Source organism: Erythrolamprus reginae, chromosome 2 (genome assembly GCF_031021105.1).
Source record: "Erythrolamprus reginae isolate rEryReg1 chromosome 2, rEryReg1.hap1, whole genome shotgun sequence".
Lineage (NCBI taxonomy): Eukaryota > Metazoa > Chordata > Lepidosauria > Squamata > Dipsadidae > Erythrolamprus > Erythrolamprus reginae.
Genome location: NC_091951.1, coordinates 51,373,522 through 51,395,557, shown reverse-complemented (window position 1 = coordinate 51,395,557; position 22,036 = coordinate 51,373,522). Strand labels below are relative to the sequence as shown.

The 22,036-nt window shown below is 40.9% G+C and overlaps 1 protein-coding gene across 3 annotated transcripts in view; it reads right to left on the bottom strand.

Annotated features, from left to right (window-relative positions):
- PTPRG (protein tyrosine phosphatase receptor type G) overlaps positions 1 to 22,036 on the bottom strand; it is a 922,721-nt gene that overhangs the window by 702,007 nt on the left and 198,678 nt on the right. For all 3 annotated transcript variants that reach the window (XM_070738149.1, XM_070738150.1, XM_070738152.1), the window contains exon 2: positions 7,322 to 7,426. In XM_070738149.1, coding sequence (XP_070594250.1) covers positions 7,322 to 7,426 — 105 coding nt within the window. The remainder of the gene's footprint in view (positions 1 to 7,321; positions 7,427 to 22,036) is intronic.

The window sequence follows — 22,036 nt, the reverse complement described above, 5'->3', positions numbered from 1 at the left end:
TATATGGCTAACGCTGAAGCATATGTATCGTACAAGATAGGCCAGCATCATTTTCAACTTCTGAGACACTGGAAATAACAGGTAGTCTTCAATTTATTACCACGGAAGAGGCTAAAATTTATGTTGTTAAGTAAGACACGTTTAAGTAAATTTGACCCCATCTTACAACCTTTCTTGCATCAGTTGTTAAGCGAATCACTGCAGTTGGTAAATTAGTAACCCAGTTTATAAGGTAAATCTGGTTTCCCCATTGACTTTGCTTGTCAGAAGGTCACAAAAGATGATCACATGATCTTGGCATACAGCAACAGTCATCAATATGAACCAGTTGCCAACCATCTGAATTTTGATCACAGGATCATGGGGATGCTAGAAAGATACCGATAGTACTGTACCTGTAAAAAACGGTCATAAGTCCCTTTTTTTCAGTATCATCATAACTTTGAATGGGCACTAAACAAAATGTTGTAAGTCGAGGACTACCTGTACTTGTTAAATCTTTTAACTTGGGAAAAAAATCAACTCTTTGTTTTTATAAGACATTATGAATAAACCAGTTTGATAGGCAGAAATTAAGAAACAATTGGAATGGAGAACTAGAGGTTCATATATATTCCTTAGACCAGTGATGGCGAACCTTTTAGATACCAAGTGAAAACTACACACATGTGCACGCATGCATAGACATATGTGAATGTGAGCATGCGTTAACATGCGTGCGCACATGTGCAACAGAAACCCGAAGGCCAGCTGGCATCCCAACACTGGCAGCGTGGCAACAGATAAGATATTTTTCCTTTGTGAACTTCTGTTTCATTGTTTCCAGGGAAACACCATGGAGATCTGACCTGAGGCGATGGCGCGTGTGCCCGCAGAGAGGGCTCTGAGTTCCACCTCTGGCACACATGCCATAAGTTCGCCCTCACCGACTTAGACTATGGGAAGGTGTCTTAACTTCTATAGTAATAGTGTCAATGGACCTTAAACTATGATATTTTCTTTTTTTTTAAATGCTGTTTTTAGAAGACACAGCATTAAAATGGTAACAAGAATTATAACTTCAGGTAAAGAAACACATAAATGATATTCCAAAATAGCATTGTTTAAGGGGAACTACAAGTAGAGAATTTTCTGTACCGTCTTTACAGTTAAAATGTTCTCTAACCTTCATGTGATAATGTTTTATATAATGAATATTTCTTAATTAGAACTTAATAGAAGGGCGGTCCTTTCTTTCTCTCTACTCTTCTCTTTCCTTGCCTTATGGATACATTGTGATTATTTCTAAAAAAAAAAAGGGAAGATTCCTTCCAGCCAAACCAATTTCACATCCAAGTTGTTTTCTTAGCAATTGAATGAAAGTTTTTGTCCTTCTATGGGGATCTTTCCCCCTCACTTTCATGATGATCCATCAGGGTTAATCAGACATATCTGATGTTGCTTACCTTCCTTGACATTAGCCAAGGTTGCTAGAGGTCCCAGAGATATTAGACTTGTTTCTGCAGGTCTCTTCGAAAATCTGTCATAAACTGATCTCACACAAACAATGGAGAGCCATTTTGTATCGTGAGTTTTCATACCTTCACAGATCATCCATACTAGACTACATCCCGCGGTAGATATGGCTAAGGTCAGAAGTATTTAGGACAACTATTTTTCACTTTCATTCTAAAACTTCTTATCTCTTCCATCTGAATTTAGTTCTACCCTGCCATCATCCAAAATTCTGTTCTTGCATTGTCTCTCTGTTCATATTAGCAGGCATCTAACTCACAGGTGTCAAACTCCCACATCACGTTGCCATCATGTGACATTTCGTGATATTTTCCCCATCTACAGAGGCGGGGTGGGCGTATAATGCGTCCGTCCCACAGCCTCTGCCAATTTGACACCCTTGATCTAAATCCTGCCCCAAAATGATGTCACCTACAAGCTTACACCTGCATCAACATGTGAATGCTTGCCTGTGTTTGAAATTACGCAGAATTTAATACCTTTTTGGCGGTTAGCATTGTCGGCTCGTATTGAATAAAATAACATACAAAATGCATTAATATGGACGAAATGAGCAGCAATCAATATGTAAAAATCTGGATAGATAAGATAAAGATTCGGCATTGCAACCTTCCAGCTTGTAACTGTCCACATAAAGAATTATTTATAACATTTTAGAAATAGAGAACATCTAAATAGGTGGTCCTCACTTAGTAACCGCAGTGGACAGTGGTAATTTAGTTGTAAAGCAAAAGTGGCCGCTAAATGCTTAAAACATACTTTCCTTTGCTTCACAGCAGAGGTGAGTTCTTCCTGGTTCAGACAGGTTCTATGGGACCGGTAGTAACTTGGCAGCCTGGGTCGCTGGAACCAACAGCAACCCAGGCCTGTCACACACCCCAAACCGGCTTTCTTGTTAGCACCATGGACAGCACCACCTTGTTTTTTAGCACTGCGCAGGTGCGCATGCCCGCACACCACATCAAGGAACAAATCAGAAGCAAAGACAACCAGAACCAGTGATGGGTTCCTATGGGAATGGTGAGGAACGCAGTTCCGGTAGCAAAATTTGGAGCTCTACCCCAGAGGACCCAATTTGCACTGAAAAATGTTGAAACAAAATGCATAAGCCGGGGTGGCGCAGCAGATAGAGTGCTGTACTGTAGGCCACTGAAGCTGACTGTAGATCCGAAGATCAGCGGTTCAAATCTCATCACCGGCTCAAGGTTGACTCAGCCTTCCATCCTTCCGAGGTGGGTAAAATGAGGACCCGGATTGTGGAGGCAATAGCCTAGCTCTGTTAAAAAAGGGCTATTGCTAACATGTTGTAAGCCGCCCTGAGTCTAAGGAGAAGGGCGGCATAAAAATTGAATGAATGAATGAATGAATGAATGAATAAATCAGCCACGCCCAGAGTGTGGTAGTAAAAAATTTTTGTAGCCCATCACTGACCAGAACCAACCCCTGCTTCCCAAACCTGGGAAGATCATCAACGTGACAATTGGCTGCAAAGTTATTGTTCCATCACCATGGTATCTGCATGATGAAGTCGCTAAATGAGCATTCTCTGTACAACTGTTTCCATTGGCAATTAGAAACCGACAACTGGAAACTCCCTGCCAGAATGCTTGTAAGAATAAAGCAACATCAGTCCTGAATCAACTCACATTATTAGTTAGCAATTTGCTTCCATGCTCAATTGTTCATGCTTGCATTCATTTTTTAAGTGCTGTAGTCCAAGCTTTTGCAGAGGCATTTTTTCATATGAACACATTATAACAGGAAAAAAAATGGGATACAGAATTTGATTGACAGAAAGCAAATGCAATATATTTTGGTGAAGCAAAACCATACTACTGTAAGCCTTTCTTGGAATACCTAATAACTCTTCTTCTTTTAGGAGGCTGAAATATTTTATTTTGAACTGTCTCAGGCAGCTGATTCTCTTGCTTTATAGGGTAATCAATTTTATGCTACATTTAAGGCTGGTATAGATCAAAAGTCAGATATAATTTTCAAATAGGTTAATACAAGATTAAACCAACCATAATTAGTGAAGAAGTTATTTTATTTTTAAATAGCTACTCTATTTTAAGCCTAGAGATGAGAATATAAAATACCATCCTCTTTATCCATTTTCTTTATTGAGGGTGGAATGAAATCTTAAAAAAAAAAAACTATCACCACGAGGTGATAAATATACCTTACTGATTTATTAAGGACAAACATTCAACTTTGCCATGAATACAACAACAGCCCCACAAATGAATAAAAGATGTACAGTTTCTCCTTAATTGTGCACCCACTCAGTTCAGAGGTAACCTCTTTTTGGTTAATAAGATGAGCACAAATGTGTGTCCCCCACAGTGGTGGGTTGTAAATTGGATCGTCACCGGTTTGCGCGCAAGACTTCTGTGCAGAAGTGTCCCGGGTGCGTGGGCAGAGCCTCCCACCACCGCCACTCCTAGTTTTAAGAATCGGTCCGGACCAGGAACATTCCACCGCTGGTTTCCCCCCTTTCTTTCTTGAATTGAATTGAATTAACACATCAAAATCAAAGCTGCACACCCAGACAACTACACACAAAAACAGTTTCCCCCCGAACTCGGACCTGTACGCTGCACGAGTCAAGAAGAGGGCTGTGAAAATATTTACACACCCCTCGCATCCTGGACATAAATGGTTTCAACTCCTACCCTCAAAACAACGCTATAGAGCACTGCACATTAAGACAAGTACACACAGGAACAGGTTTTTTTCCCGTGAACACCATCATTCTGCTAAACAAATTCCCTCATCACTGTTAAACTATTCACTGAGGCTGCATTACTATTACTATGAGTCTTCTCATTGTTCCTATCACCCACCTCCTCCCACTTATGACTGTATGACTGTAACTTGTTGCTTGTATCCTTATGATTTATATTAATATTGATTGTTTCGTGATTGCTTATGTGTACCCTAAGACAATAATTAAGTGTTGTACCTCATGATTCTTGACAAATTTATCTTTTTCTGTTATGTACACCAAGAGCATTTGTTTGGTACAAATTCCTTGTGTGTCCAATCACACTTGGCCAATAAAGAATTCTATTCAGTAAATACATAACAATTTTCCCTTACATCCAAAACAATAAAAGTTAAAACTAAACCCGATAACTACTTTTTCCTTTTTTAGATTTATTGGGAAGTTATTATTAATTAACTTAAGAAGCTTTCAAAATTAGCCAATTGAAAGGGAGGATTAAGTCTGCAGGAAGGCTTTTAATGACCTCATCCCTAAAGTGAAAGGCAAAGATGCTTTGACTGAAATTCCACTCCTGGTAACTAGGTGGCGCTTGTTCAGCAACCACTCCAGCAATCATTGGCCAATATAATAAATGAGTTTAAACATGCTTGGAATAAACATATGTCTATCACCTGACAAAAATTAAACATTAAACATTAATAAGAAACATAGAAACATAGAAGACTGATGGCAGAAAAAGACCTCATGGTCCATCTAGTCTGCCCTTATACCATTTTCTGTATTTTATCTTAGGATGGATATATGTTTATCCCAGGCATGTTTAAATTCAGTTATTGTGGATTCATCTACCACGTCTGCTGGAAGTTTGTTCCAAGGATCTACTACTCTTTCAGTAAAATAATATTTTCTCATGTTGCTTTTGATCTTTCCCCCAACTAACTTCAGATTGTGCCCCCTTGTTCTTGTGTTCACTTTCCTATTAAAAACACTTCCCTCCTGGACCTTATTTAACCCTTTGACATATTTAAATGTTTCGATCATGTCCCCCCTTTTCCTTCTGTCCTCCAGAAGGAATATAAAACATAAAAATAATAAGAAAATGAGTCGAACACTGAAACCGCATCCAAGGATCTGCCAAGCAATGGTAAGTTGAAGTCCCCCAGCACCATAAGCCTGGGAAACTTCACCACCAACCCAGCCACCACCTCTAGCAGCGCAGGGAGGGTTGCTGTAACACAGCTGGGAAGCAGGTACATCAACAACAAACCCAACTGAAACCTGAGTCCAACCTCAAGAGGAGAGATTCACACCCAACAATATCTGGGGCAGGGATCTTGCAAGGAGAAAGACTCTTGCGGACAATAATTGCCGCTCCTCCACCCCTTCCATGGAGTCGTGGGTAATGCAATATCTGAAATCCATCAGGGAACATCTCCAAAAGGGGAACACATCCCTTATGACCCAGCCAGGTCTCAGTTATACATGTCAGGTCTGCCCGCTCTTCCAGGAGTAAATCTCAAACGCAGGGGGACTTCTTAACAACAGACCTGGCATTAAACAGCAGCAGCCTGAGCCCAGGGCCCTGACACCCATGTCAGCAGATATATGAGATAAGCCCGATGAACCAGAATCAGAGGAGCTGGAACAAGTAATCACTCTAAGACAGCGAGTTCTTCTTCAAGTTTTACTTGGGGCTAACAATGATAGCAATATAATAAGCATGATGGGGGAAAAGAGACTGGTTGATAATAAAGCTTGGGTTAAGGCACTCTGAACTTGAAATCCATTAGTGACGAGGAATATTCTCTTTTCACAGAGTATAATCGTGTTAAGTATAAACTATGGAGAGTAAAGGGCAAGGACCTTCAAAAGCACAATCAAGATACGCCACGCTGACAAAAAAAGAAAAGAACAGCAAATGTCAAAATACTTCACTCACCTATTATACAAATCAACAGAAGTGGGAAAATAATCTGAGAAGCAATACACAAAAATGAGCTGTTCCCAGGGAGACTTTCAGCAATACTGTACTTGTTGAACTGAAATGCAATGTTCTAGGCAGCTGAATTTCATTTGTTTAAATTCCAAGGCAAGTGTCACTTTTCTCTGTGGCCTCAGAAATGGCAGCCACCAAATCAACATGAAAGCTACACAGTCCAGGATATTTTGTTACTTTGGTACAGGCATCCACAGATGGTGGCTGCAATAGCAGGGTCGAAGCCCCCCTCCCTTCATATCTGTGCTGCATATGAACCACATCTACAGTGGTACCTCTACTTATGAACTTAATTCATTCCGTGGCCAGGTTCTTAAGTAGAAAAGTTTGTAAGAAGAAGCAATTTTTCCCATAGGAATCAATGTAAAAGCAAATAATGTGTGCAATTGGGGAAACCACAGGGAGGGTGAAGGCCCTGATTCCTCCCAGGAGATTCCTAGAGAGGCCCCAGGGAGGCTTCTCCCCACCTTTTCTGGCCTTGTTTCCTCCCAGGAGATTCCTAGAGAGGCCCCATGGAGGCTTCCCCCTGCCTTTTCTGGTTATAGCTTTGGAGGCTCCGGTTTGTAAGTGAAAAATGGTTCTTGGGAAGAGACAAAAAAATATTGAACACCTCGTTCTTATCAAGAAATTTTGTAAGTAGAGGTACCACTGTAATAAAAGAGAGAGAACTATGACTATGCAGTTGTGTCTACCATCTGTGGCCCCAGGGCTCCTGGGCCTGAGACGTAACACCAAATGTTATCTGTGTGCACATTCACCCACTCAAGGTCCATGATATCTAAGACTAACCAAGTTATATTTGTGCCTGAGACCGAAAATCTCACAAATCTTTATTTCCCAAACGGCACCAATGCAACAACAAACCACAACAACAATACTAGACTAAGTCAACACTGGTTGACCTTTCAGGATATTCAAAACCAGCTGCCCACAGTAACGTTTCACGCAAACTAATAGCAATATTGGTCCTCAAGACGGCAAGTGTTATTTTCCATCACACAAACATTTCAGAGTTAATGAACTACCTGAAAAGCTGCCCGGTTCTTTTCACCTGAGATATTTTTTTCTCCAGCCCGACTCACCTGAATATGCCCAGTAAAGATCCCCAGATGCCTTCCGCCTCCGGATCTGCACCAAACTGCCATGCCGACTTTCATGCAGGGGGCCATCATAACCTTCAGTCAAAGCTGGGGAGGAGGAGAAGAAGAGGCAATTATCCAAGTGACAATCCCATATAGAAAATTAAATTGTTTAGCTGTTATTAAATATGGCATGTTACAATTTCTAGGTAATATAATAAACCTTCAACAAACTTTAAGCAAAGTAAATGTAGCAATGTTGGTTGGTAAATCCACAGTCACTGAATTTAAACATGCCTGGGATAAACATATATCCATCCTAAGATAAAATACAGGAAATAGTATAAGCGCATGCTAGATTGGACCATGAGGTCTTTTTCTGCCATCATTCTTCTATGTTTCTAATGTTAGTCAGTCAATTAATCAGACTTAGTACAAAAATAGAACAATATTATTATATACAAATAGGCAAATAAACAATAATAGTTACACAGTCCAATGTCATACACATATAATCCTAATAATGGTTTACACATCAGGTTATTGCACACAGCAAAATATACACACAGCAAATCTCTAGTATAAACTCTCCCAAGAGGCTGGCTACCTCTCATGCCCAACCAGCAAATGACTCTTAAAGGTACAGTCTTAAACTTACATTGTTAGCTTCTGTATTGCAACACCCAACATAGTTACATACAGTATACTAACATGACATACCATGTTTCCATTCCTCATGAGTCAGAGCTGAAGAACAGGGAGACTATGGGCCAGATGCAACCTGTACTGGCCACGCCTGGTTTAGCGAAGGGGAAAAATAATCCCGATTCGCCATGTGATGCTGCCGTGATGATGCAAATTTGCCACCCCTGTTCTTGAATGAGAAGCGAAATGTCTCCGCAAAGGAAAGAAAAAGAACAAGAAAGTCCAGTTGCCTCTTGAAAAAAGCACCTTTGGGTCAAGTATGATTTGGATGACTGAGAATCTCCATAGACGTATTATTAAAAATGATTTGATCAACAGCATCTGTGCAGCTGAAAAATACCCAGGTTAAGGCGCTATAATTTTATACTGAGGAATCCATCACCTGTAATGATAGAACTGCTCTCCCCCAAACCTTTGTCCTCTGCTTTCCTTGTTTACTGGTGAGATCACACCTTCCCCAAATTAGGCTGTTGCGGGTAAATAAATCAGCAACTACCGCACGAATAAAGGTAAGGAGAGTTCGCCTGGCTACTGCCACCTGAACAGAGGAACCAACATTCAATCAAAAAGGTCGCAGGGTGATATGGAGCAAAGCCATCAATTCTGCTCAGCCTATTGAACCAAATCGTTTTCTAAGCCACAAATTTTCAAGATGTCATGGGCAGTGCCCTTGGAAATAAGAGATCCTGTGTGTTTCCAATATGGGCATTTGTTTATTTATGAGAAAATTTATAAGGCAGCCAAACTTATTTACAGTAGTTCCTGGCAGCTTACAAAAAATAAAACCTCAATACAGAAGCCAATAAACCTCCACCACACTCTTGGCAACAACCATCAGGCCAACCATTTTATGGGCTTCATATCACTCTGGGGTCCCCAAGCCTGTTGGTAGAAGTTCAGGTCCTTTCAGGAGAGTGTCAAAGTTGGGGGTCTATCTTAATCTCTGCAGAAATGATGTTATAACAGGAAGGGAGCCATCATGGAGCCACCATTCTTGGTCTAACTTGATGGACTTCCTTAAGAGAGGGAACCCATAACATTCTCTGCCAAGTAGATATGATTAGAAAAGACAGTCCTTCAAATGACTTGGTCGCAGGCCATGTAGGGTTTTAAATGTGACAACCAAAACCTTGAATTGGACCTGGAAGCAAAATGGTAGCCCACCAATTTGCTTCCAGTGTTCTGTCGGGCTCTCTGGTAGACTCCTCCCAAAAATTCACAGGTACAAATTTCAGACATACACGTTTGAAAATTCAAAACAATGTTCTTTATAATGAAAATTCCCTTAACCTAAGCCCTCTTTTGGTATAGCAAAGAGCACTCATCTCCAAACAAACTGGTAATTTGTACAAGTCCCTTATCAGTTCTGTGATACTTAGCTTGCAGCTGTGAGGCAATTCACAGTCCCTCTTCTCTCACAAAGTGAAACATACTTTGCTCTGGTTTAGTTTCAAAGCGTGGAAAAATCAGCACACAAAAGGTCAAAGTCAGTAAAGCAGTCATGAAACACAACGATCAGATAATCCTCCACAATGGCCAAACTCGCAGGCTGCTATTTATAGCAGCCTCACTAATTACCACAGCCCCACCCAACCACAGGTGGCCTCATTTTCTTTGATAATAATCTCTCAGTTGTTGCTGCCTATGCATCGCTCTCCGCATGCGTGGCTGCATCATTAACTCTTGTTCTGAATCCAAGGAGGAGCTAGATAATTGATCTCCTTCTGAGCTGTCTGCCACACTCTCCTCCTCCCTGTCACTCATGTCTTCTTGGTCAGAGGAGCCTTCATCAACAGATTCCACCAGGGGCAAAACAGGCCTGCAGCATGTGGATGTCTCCCCCACATCCACAGTCCTTGGGGCAGGAGCTGGGCCAGAGCTAACCACAACAATCAGGAGACTACTCTCACCAACATGTTACCTCCTGCCCATATAGTTTGAACATGACTCTCTCTCTCACACACACACACACACACACACACACTGACACACTGACAGACACGCAAATACAGACACTTGGTTTGGAAACTCCAATGTTTGTTCATTATTTTGTAAAACTTCTGTTGATATACAATGTTGTCTTAATAACAATACTATTTGGTGTGGGGGGTTTTCTCTTCATTTCCTGTGGTCAGCACAAAACAGTCCTTATTGCTTCTTGTGCACCTCTGCTCAAAATCTATACAATTATTAATAATCCTTGGTCTCCAGAAAGGGCTTCTGCCCAGATGGGGCAACAAGAAGATTCATCTGATTGTCAAAGAATTCAAAATAATGCAGAAGGGAGGAAGTGGCTGAGCCTTGTAAGATTTGGCCAAAAAAAAAAGCAGCAAGGTATCACTACCTGGAAAGAAGATTCTTAAAAGAAAGAAAAGGTCAGATGAAGCAATGCCAGTTTTGGATCCAAAACCTTAAATTATTTGGTTTCTAATGCTTTATTGTACTGATCAAACTGTATACATACTGTATCCAGTGGTCCCCAACGTTTTTTCCACCAGGGACCAGTTTCAGCAAGGCAATTTTTCTATGGCCCAGTGGGGGCGGAAAGGGGTGTGGTTGGGGGCGGGATTAAGCATGGGGGTGCTGGTCCTTCCCGCCCCTCTTTCCCGCCATCGCACTGTGGCCGGCAGAACCTGCCTCCCAAACCCTCTTGCCCGGCGGCAGGTGAAGCGCTGGAGGGAGGAGGTCAGGCCGGCCCTCCTGCCTCCCCCCCCAGCCAAAAATGCAAAGGCGTGCCACGGCAGAAGCCAAAAGAGGCTTGAGCCTCCCGGTCCTTCCCGCCCCTCTGTCCCGTCCATCGCCCTGTGGCCGGCAGAACCTGCCTCCCGAGGCCTCTTTCCCAGCGGGAGATGAAGCACTGGAGGGAGGGGGCGGCAGCAGGAGGACTGGCAGCTGCTGACTCCACGGACCGGTGCAACATGCCCCGCGGCCCGGTACTGGTCCGCGGCCCGGTGGTTGGGGACCCCTGCTGTATACTGCCCAGAGCTTGTCAATGAAGGAGATGGACAGTTAAGAAGTTGGTTATGTAATAAGTAAGTAAATAAATAAGTAAATTAGTAAACAAATAAACAAAAAACCCTTTATTGCTATGGAAATTATCATCATGAGAATAGGCCTGATTTTTTAAAGCTATGGCTAGGTTCGTTTATATTAACTCAGGTCATTCTTCCACTCAGGTGCCTTTGTCTCAGAATACATTTTACTGCCACCCATCACTCTTTCCAAACACCTACTGACCCTCTGCTATCCCAGTAGCCTAATTTCTGCTCAACTTTGTCTTTTATATCAATCAACACCATGGCCTCCTACTATTACCACTTTATTGGCCTTCATCTGAGGAAAGGACCTCCGTTTACTATTGTATATCACATCCATCCTTCTCCAGATTACTCCCTTATGCATTTCTATCTAGGGGGATAAAAGATTTTAAAAGTACTGGACAATTATTGTAATTGTACCAACCATGAGTCCCAGCGATCAGTCAAGTCCCACAGAGTCGGCCTTCTCCAGGTCCTGTCAACTAGACAATGTCGCTTGGTGGGGCCTAGGGGAAGAGCCTTCTCTGTGGGGGGCCCGGCCCTCTGGAATCAGCTCCCCCCAGAGATTCCTATTACTCCCAGGCCCTCCACAAGAGTCTGAAGACTCTTTTATGCTGCCAGGCTTGGAGCTATTAAACCTTAGCCCCCTGGCCGACGAGTGCTATGTATGTTTGTTGCCTGAGTGGAAATGCCTGGCTTTTAATGTAGCTGGGGATTTTAGATTAGATTAGTTAATTGAAATTAATTGGATTTAGGACACTGGTATTGTTGTTTCTTTTATACGCTATAAGCCACCCCGGGTCCTCAGAGGGGGCGGCATATAATCCAATCAATCAATCAATCAATTTTGTGGCCTATGGACCTGAGGTTTCCAGCTGTCTTTTAAAAATATTTTTCTACGTTCTCTTCTTGGTCTTGGAAAACCCTTTGCACACTGGTGGGCTGTCAGCCCTCATCCAAGGTGGGGATGGAGGAAACTAAGTTAGAATGCATGTTAGCTTATCAGTAGAGGAGGCTCATGTAGGAACAGTGGATTCATTAGAAGAGCTATTGAGACAGTGTTGATTCTTGGCAAACAATTTCACGGACTACATCTCCCTTTTACTTCCATCTACAAACTGATCAATCAACGTTCAGTTCCTGCCAATAATTCACATTCTGGAAGGAAGGGACATTTGTTTGAAGAGAACAAGGGCAGTAAAACTTCATTTGAGACAAATTTCCCACCCAAAGGTAGAAGTGAGAGATCCAGAATGGGGGAAGTTCCTGATAAATGAAGAGAATAAACTAAAATCCCTCCCATTCTTGCTGTTTCCTGTTGGGAAAAGAGAAAGCTAAAGAAAATTGAAAGGGGGAGGGGAGATTTATCCAGATCCAGACAATGGAAAGAAAAAATGGGAATGGGGTAGACAAATAGCAATAGCACTTACAGACCGCTTCACAGTGCTTTATAGCCATCTCTAAGCGGTTTACAGAATCAGCATATTGCCCTCAACAATCTGGATCTACCTCGGACGGATGCAAGGCTGAGTCAACTTTGAGCCTGCTGAGACTTGAACTGATGAACTACAGCCAGAACTCAGCAGAAGCAGCTTGCAGTACTGCCCTCTAACCACTGTGCCACCAAGGCTCAAAGAATATCTTGCAAATGCACCCTCTGAAAAGGAAGGAAAGGAGAAGCATTCTTGGCGCCTCCTGATCAGAAAAGGAGAGAAAGAAGGAAGTAGAGAAATATAGATGGTGCATGGAGTGAAGCTGATGAAGCAGAAACCAGTAACTTCCAAGTTAGCAAGAACCATCAAGTCAACAAAAAACCAATGAATGGTTTTTAAACTGCCTGACCCAATTACTCCTTTTCTTGAGCTCAAACAATGTTGTTACCCACAGACAAACAAACACACAGAGATTCTTGTTTTATGCAAGCATCTTGGCAATAGGAGTCCTCCACTGGATCCTCAACTCACAATTAAGCAATTACGGTACAAATGGCTCCATTACCCCCAGGATATGCCCACATCCAAGAACTTCTTCTAGGGCTGTCGACAGAATACTCCAATATCTATTGACTCAGAAATGTCCCGGGGTAGGGGTGGGGTGGGAAACAATATGGTTTTAATGCTGGACCAGAGATCTGAATAGTTGTTTGTTCAGCTGGACAGGGTAAAATAAATCCAAAGTTGTGAGTCACCATCTTCTCACACATATACTAGATACGCATTTCTAAAAAATACATAAATAAGAGCTCTGATTCATGCAAATATCAAGAGATAAATCTGTGCATTTATGGCTTTAATTGTGTCTGCAATAAAGATGCCCTTCCTTCCTTCCCACCTTCCTTCCTTCTTTCCTTCCTTTCTTCCTTCTTCCCTTTCCTTTTTGTGTGATTCCTTCTCATCTCCCACAGTATCTCTGGGTATCTAACAACACATTAAAGTCATAAAATAAGCAACAATATGTTTAGTCCCAGTTCCACAGCAGATACATTTAAGTGTCTGATGTAGGCAATACCCAGAGCAACAATAAATAAAAATCATACCTCAAAATCTCAAAGCAATCTCAACCCCAAACCAAGGACCACAACCAAGTCTTTAAAGTTTTCTGAAAAGCTGGCAGGAACAAGGTGTTCCAGAGTTTGATAGTGCAAACAAAAAGAACAGCCTACCTGGGACCTTCCTGGTGATAATCTTTTATCTACGGCAGTGATTTTCAACCTTATTTGAGCCACAGCACATTTTTTACATTTACAAAATCCTGGGGCACACCACCAACCAAAATGACACAAAATGACACTCTATCTATAGATAACATTGTGATGCATTGTGATGCATTGGGGGCCTCTTATAAAAAGAAAAAGGTCAAATATCTATATACACCATCAGGATAAACATGGGGTTCCTGCTTGGGCAGGGGGTTGAACTTGATGGCCTTCATGGCCCCTTTCAACTCTATCAATCAATCAATCAATCAATCAATCAATCAAACAAACAATCAATAACCAGCTGAGGCTGAGGCTTCATCTAGTGGTGACAACATTTACCTCCAGTCCTGACCAGGATTAGAAATTGGGACCATGGGGAGGAATAGCAGCTTCAACTACTATCTGCGGCCACACAATGAGAAGTGTGTGTCAGCCCAAGCGGGGACCTTCCTGGGTGTGGATGAGAGGCAGCCTGCTATTGGCTCATCGCTAGTGGTCGGGATGAATCCTAGAAGGTGATTGGTCAGTGAGCATTCCCTGTGCCTCCACTCTTCCTGATGCTGATAGCTGGAGAGATTGTGAGGGGAATGTTTATGTTCGGCTGGCGGCGGCTGGCAGCAGGCCAGATAAATGGCCTCCGTGGGCCGTATCTGGCAAGTGGGCCATAGTTTGGGGACCCATGTTTAATTTCCCCACGGCACACCTGAACATGTCTCACGGGACACTAGTGTGCCGTGGCACACTGGTTGAAAAACATTGATCTACAGGAGCTATAGCCTTTCATTATGGGATAGACTAAAACAATTGAAGAGAAGCTATCCCACAAAACAACCATTGCTATCCAACAGGTGACAGCAGGCACCTTAAATCAGTGATTTTCAACCTTTTTTGAGCCGTGGAACATTTTTTACATTTACGAAACCCTGGGGCACATTGAGCGGGGGGAGGATGGGGGCTAAAAAAAGTTTGGACAAAAAAATTCTCTCTCTCTCTTCCTCCCTTTCGCTCTATTTCTCTCTCCCTCCCTCTTTCTCCCCCTTCCTTCTTTCTCTCTCCATCTCTCTTTCTTTCTCTTCCTTCCTTCCTCTCTTTTTTGTTCTCTTTCTCTCTCCCTCCCTACCTCCCTCTTTGTCTTTCTCTCTCTCTCCTTCCCTCCCTCTCTCTCTCTCTCTTGCTTTCTTTCTCTCTCTCTTTTGCTTTCTTTCTCTTGTTCTCTTTCTCTCTTGCTTTCTCTCTCTCTTTTGTTCTCTTTCTCGCTCTCGCTCTTTCTCTCTCTTGCTTTCTTTCTTTCTCTGAGCTTCACGGCACACCTGACCATGTCTCACGGCACACTAGTGTGCCACGACACACTGGTTGAAAAACACTGCCTTAAATCACACTTGGAAGTCAGTGCAGCTCACAAAACAATGTGACGGTACCAAGATGAACCCATCATTGCCCATTTTGGACCAGTTGTGACTCTGAGACACTCTTCAAGGAAAGCCCCAAGCAGAATGTCTTGTAATCATCCAATTTGAGAGGTGGCTAAGTGACGTCCAGGAGTTTCTGTCAAGTAAGCTAATGCGCAAATAAGGAGTTAAGTGTTTGGAGAGATGTGATTTAAAGCTCTGCCAAATGGGAAGCTTGACACACTGCCTACATTAAGGGCATACAAAAGCTGAATGCGTTGTTTTACAATGAAAACCAAATAAGCATGCTAGCCTGAGCATGACTGACACAAAAGCAATCAGAAGCTCAATCTGTTAAATGGGACCTTTGAGTGTAAACAAATTGAGTGACAAAAACTTTCCAAAAGGTTGGAGGGAGGTCTAGAATTGGAGCTCCTACCATAACAAAATCACCAAGAAAGGTATTGCATAGCTAAAATGTCTATGGGGATTCTCAATCCTCCAGGTCGTAGTTGTACCAAAGGTGCTTTTTCGAGAAGAAACAGGACTTTCTGCATTTTCTTTGAAAAAGTTTTGCTTCTCATCCTTCTTGGATGAGAAGCAAAACGTCTTCAAAGAAAAATCAGAAAGTCCTGTTTGTTTGTTTTATTTTATTTGTCAAACATGTATAGGATACTAGTAGTTTGTATAAACATAAATAAAAAATAACAATAAAAGAGGACAAAAGGACAGTAAGACAGGGACGGTAGGCACCGTGGTGCATTTATGCATGCCACTTACAGACCTCTTAGAAACAGTGAAAGGTCAACTGAAGGCAATCTAAGATTAAAGTTTTTGGGATTTGGGGAAGAAACCACAGAGTCAAGTAGTACATTCCAGGCACTAATCACTCTATTGCTGGAGGCGGTAGGGTAAGCAAGTGGAATGCTTGGCTGCATAGTTAGAGGTATAACAAGCAGGAAGAGGGAGATTGTGATTCCGCTGTATGAGACCACATTTGGAATACTGTGTTCAGTTCTGGAGACCTCACCTACAAAAAGATATTGACAAAATTGAATGGGTCCAAAGACAGGCTACAAAAATGGTGGAAGGTCTTAAGCATAAAACGTATCAGGAAAGACTTAATGAACTCAATCTGTATAGTCTGGGGGACAGAAGGAAAAGGGGGGACATGATCGAAACATTAAAATATGTTAAAGGGTTAAATAAGGTTCAGGAGAGAAGTGTTTTAATAGGAAAGTGAACACAAGAACAAGGGGGCACAATCTGAGGTTAGTTGGGGGAAAGATCAGAAGTAACGTGATAAAATATTATTTTACTGAAAGAGTAGTAGATGCTTGGAACAAACTTCCAGCAGAAGTGGTTGGTAAATCCACAGTAACTGAATTTAAACATGCCTGGGATAAACATATATCCATCCTAAGATAAAATACAAGAAATAGTATAAGGGCAGACTACATAGACCATGAGGTCTTTTTCTGTCGTCAATCTTCTATCTTTCTATGAAGTCGTATTTTCTGCAGTCAAGTTTGGAGTGGTTTACATTTAGTTTGAATCTCTTATGTGCTACTGTATTGCTGCAGTTATTTGCCTCTCGAAAAAGCACCTTTTGGTACAAGAAAGGTATTGTTATAGTTAATAAGAGATCTTCAGAAAGATATAGAGGTGCCAGTCATCTTAGGGTCCATCCATTTTCTATGCAATCTATATTCTGGAGAGAGAGAGAGAAAAAAAACCTTCCCTAACCTGAGACATAATAAAGTGGTGGATCATTTGGAAGTAGACAAGAACTTTTTAAAATAACTTATAGTTGTGCAAAAGATCTAAACAATAGTAGTATATCCTTATCTGGGAATGTTATCTATGATTTCTGTGATGTATTTCTATGATGTGTTATGGGTCAACCACCTAACGTAGCTTATTGATGAAAATAACTCCGGTATTATACTGTTAAAATGTATCTGTGGGAAAGAAAATGAGTTCATTACAGTAAGTTTAAATCAATTCCTACCCAATACTAAAGAGAAAAGCAACAAGCTGAAGATAGATATTTAAAGGATTATCTTTAATTACAAAGCAGAGACAGCTCCTCAATGAATTGTCTTTTATAGTCAGTTGTACTAATTAAACTATTTTCTTCATGTGGGTTGCTAAAAGAAATGCAGTTAATACTGAAATGGAATAGATAAATCCAGAAAACCAGAAACATATAGCTGGACTGTGCAGAAGAATCAATTCACTTCAAATAAACAAAAACCACTTCAAATAAACAAAAATTCATTTTCACTAGTACAGTATACAGAGAACAAGAGAAGACATTCCTGAGACCATAACAACAGTTCTCTGATTGTTTATTTGTTGTTTGGTTTATTGTCTATGTAAAACAATTAAAATTTATTTATTTATTTATTTATTTATTTATTATTTAGATTTGTATGCCGCCCCTTTTTATATATATATTCTTCCTACACGGGAAGGAACCCAAATATACCAAGACCGTCATATATATATATATATATATGTTTTCGTAGATTTTCACGGGTATATGTATGTAGATTGTTCTGAGTTCGGGTTTTGCCCCGTGTAATATTTTGAGTGTCTATGCGACGTTTCGGTGAAATCACATTCACCATCATCAGGCTGAAGTTATAAGCTTTGTGCTGCTGTAAATATAGAATGTTTGCAACTGCCATTTGTTCCTTATATATAGTGTTGGGGGTGGAGATTTGGTTTGAATGTAGTAGGACAAACTAATCGAAGAGTAAACGCACGCATTGCAGAACATAAGAATGCAGTCAAAAAAGAAGAAAAAACTTCCTCCCTTGTCCAGCACATTAAAAAAACAGGGCACAAAATTGACTTTGAAAAAACTAAATTACTTTCCAACACAGAAAATGTTTACAGAAGAATAATTATGGAAGCCATAGAGATAGAAAAGCACCCCCTCAGCATGAACAAAAGAGATGACATGTCCCGCCTACCAGAGATTTGGAAACCAGCCTTAAACAAAAAAACATATCATAATCATCACCATGATAATCCTTCAACTAAATGTGATTCCACCAACCAATCAAATCATTAAAACATAGTCACCCAATCTATTTGCTACATTCAAACCAAATCTCCACCCCCCCAACACTATATATAAGGAACAAATGGCAGTTGCAAACATTCTATATTTACAGCAGCACGAAGCTTATAATTTCAGCCTGATGATGGTGAATGTGATTTCACCGAAACGTCGCATAGACACTCAAAATATTACATGGGGCAAAACCCGAACTCAGAGCAATCTACATACATACATACATACATACATACATACATACATACATGTCAAATGTTTTTTTTGTTTTTTTGTTTTTTAGCTCATATATATATGAGACAGTCTTGGTATATTTGGGTTTCTTCCCGTGTAGGATTTGGAAATTTCTGGCGATGTTTCGACGAGGTCCCACTCGTCATCTTCAGGCTGGTGTTTCTGTCCTTGTTCTAAGGTGAACACTGAAGAGAAATTTCCTGACAGTTAAAACAATCAGTGGAACACCTTGCCTCCAGATATTATGAATGCTCCAACACTGGAAATTTTAAAGAACATATTGGATAACCAGATAACCTATCTGAACTAGTGTAGGGCTTCCTGCCTAGAAGACCTTCAATGTCCCTTCCAATTCTGTTGTTGTTATTTTACAACTATTTTGCTTAGCAACAGAAATCTGGCGCTCAATTATGATCATAAGTCGAGGATTACCTGTATAAGTAAAGCTCAGAAGAATTCTGAGAACAGCAAAATATTGTGCCTGAGAGACTCCACCTCACATGAATCCATTGCTATTGTCACATAAATTGGAAATACATAAAAAATAGATGCACATTTGCATCTAAACTTCATCTTCTACTCTTCTTCCCCCCAGTATCCACTTCAAAATTAGACTAGAAGAGAAAATTTTAAATATAAAGCAATAACTAAAGGTTCAATATGGTATCTAACACTTGGTACAATTTCTTTGTAAAAAGAAAAGTCTTAATTTCTTAGTTCCATGTATCTGCTAGACTTTCCAAATCCACAAGGGTAAAGAGAACAGATTTAAAGAGTTTATAGATTCTGAGGAGAAAACACTCTGTCAGCACTCAAAATTTAATCAATTGTAAAATCTTTTGTACTTGGACTCTGAGTTCCAAGAATGGCAGCGTGGCTCTTCTATGCTATGGCTATGAATCATGCTATTGATTTCAAGTATCTTCTGTGCAGAAAATTAAATTATGCAAATCCAGGACTTTATGAATCCTTTACTATATTGGTGTAAAATTGAGCACTTGCTTAAGTCAGCATTTTATTTATGCAATTAAACATTTGATGCACCTCTGAAAAAGTCCAACTTTCAGTCATCTTGTGGTAGGTTCCAAAAAGGATGATAAATCTAACTTTGTAATGGGTAACAAGCGGAAAGCACTTGTAACACATAAGGTGTTACAGAAATAAACAACAACAACAACAAAAGAATAATACCGGCTGGAATCCTCAATGAACACCTGCACTATTTCTAGTCAAATGCAACATGTGGAGGAAATATGAAAAGGGACACAAATGATTACGGTACTTCATTTTCATTTTATTAAAATCCCCGGACTTTTAATAGATTTTCATCTTTAGTATCTATGTGTCAACTTGCAAAGCTTTCAAGTTGCCATAAGCAGGAAGGATGAGAGCGGAACTGACGAATTTGCTTGGTTGAAACGACATTCCACAGATGCCTTTCTTGTTGATTGTATTCTGGGTTACCGGAGTCAGTAGAAGGTGTGTGGGTTTCACAGCCTGTGGTTCATTGGAGAATGTGATTTATAACATGCCCAGGGAAGAGGGAGGGAGACAGGTTCATTGGGGGGGGAACCTATGTGAGATTAGCTCTGATTGCATGGGAGTATTACCGGAATGTCACGCCTAATAAATGACTGCATTTCTTTTGAAGTTTGACTCGTGTCAACTGCTTCAATCAGAATTTAAGAAAAATAAAACTCAGAGTCCATTTTAACAAAGAAACATAGAAACATAGAAGATTGACGGCAGAAAAAGACCTCATGGTCCATCTAGTCTGCCCTTATACTATTTCCTGTATTTTATCTTAGGATGGATATATGTTTATCCCAGGCATGTTTAAATTCAGTTACTGTGGATTTACCAACCACGTCTGCTGGAAGTTTGTTCCAAGCATCTACTACTCTTTCAGTAAAATATTTTCTCACGTTACTTCTAATCTTTCCCCCAACTAACTTCAGATTGTGTCCCCTTGTTCTTGTGTTCACTTTCCTAAAAACACTTCCCTCCTGAACCTTATTTAACCCTTTAATATATTTAAATGTTTCGATCATGTCCCCCCTTTACCTTCTGTCCTCCAGACTATACAGATTGAGCTCATTAAGTCTTTCCTGATACGTTTTATGCTTAAGACCTTCCACCATTCTTGTAGCCCGTCTTTGGACCCATTCAATTTTGTCAATATCTTTTTGTAGGTGAGGTCTCCAGAACTAAACAAAGTATTCCAAAAGTGGTCTCACCAGTGCTCTATATAGCAGGATCACAATCTCCTCTTCCTGCTTGTTATACCTCTAGCTATGCAGCCAAGCATCCTACTTGCTTTTCCTACTGCCCGACCACACTGCTCACCCATTTTGAGACTGTCAGAAATCACTACCCCTAAATCCTTCTCTTCTGAAGTTTTTGTTAACACAGAACTGCCAATACAATATTCAGATTGAGGATTCCTTTTCCTCAAGTGCATTATTTTACATTTGGAAACATTAAACTGCAGTTTCCATTGCTTGGATCATTTATCTAGTAAAGCTAAATCATTTACCATATTACAGACGCCTCCAGGAATATCAACCCTATTGCATACTTTAGAGTCATCGACAAATAGGCAAACCTTCCCTACCAAACCTTCCCCTATGTTACTCACAAACATATTAAAAAGAATAGGACCCAGAACAGACCCTTGTGGCACACCGCTTGTAACCTGTCTCTGCTCAGAATAGTCGCCATTAACAACAACTCTCTGATGTCTACGCTTTTAACTTCAAAAGTGAATTTATCAGAAATCAGAACTGAAAGGAAGAGAAGTAAAGCAAAGACTAAGGAAAAAGGCGCAATACAAGCGTATATCAAAATCCCCACTTGACCCCCCTTTGGAGATTAGCCAATTTCCAGTGTCCATGACCGTCAGGTGGACACATCTTCCAAACCATGTCACATTGATGGAATGCAGCTTCTAACGGTCTCCTCCTGGTCACCTGTTTTCCAGGAAACTGAAACCTATCCCACTCTGCATTAGGAAACAAAACTTAACAGGGCCTCCTGCCCCCTTGCCCCCCCATATCCAACCCACCCACCCACCTCCCGTTTCTCATGGCAGCTGAAGCGTAGTAGGAATGTAGAACCGTAGCGAGGTTGACAACTCGGGGCTCATGAATTAATTAGGGCATCTTGCAGAAACTTCACAGTATGTATATCTATATGTGTGTATGTATGTTTCCTGTATGTCTGTATATATGTTAGTGTGTACAAGTACAAACATACGTACTTCCATAAAGGGACCATGGGTGGGTGGGTGGATGGATAGTCACTTCTTTCATACTTTCATTCTTCCCTCTTTTTCTGGCTAGCATTTACCTTTAGTGAAACTCTTTGGGTTCTTCTCATTTTTGCTTTGGGTGAAAGGATACTTTCCCCCAATCCCTCTGCGACCACCTTTGGTATCTAGTATGGTGACCTTCTGGCTACTCTAAAAATCCATATTCTGCAAAGGAATTCTGTTTTAGCATGCTAGCTAGGAAGGGTGCTTGCTGCTGTAATCAATCAATCAATGGAACATATTCAGTGCCTTTCCAACCA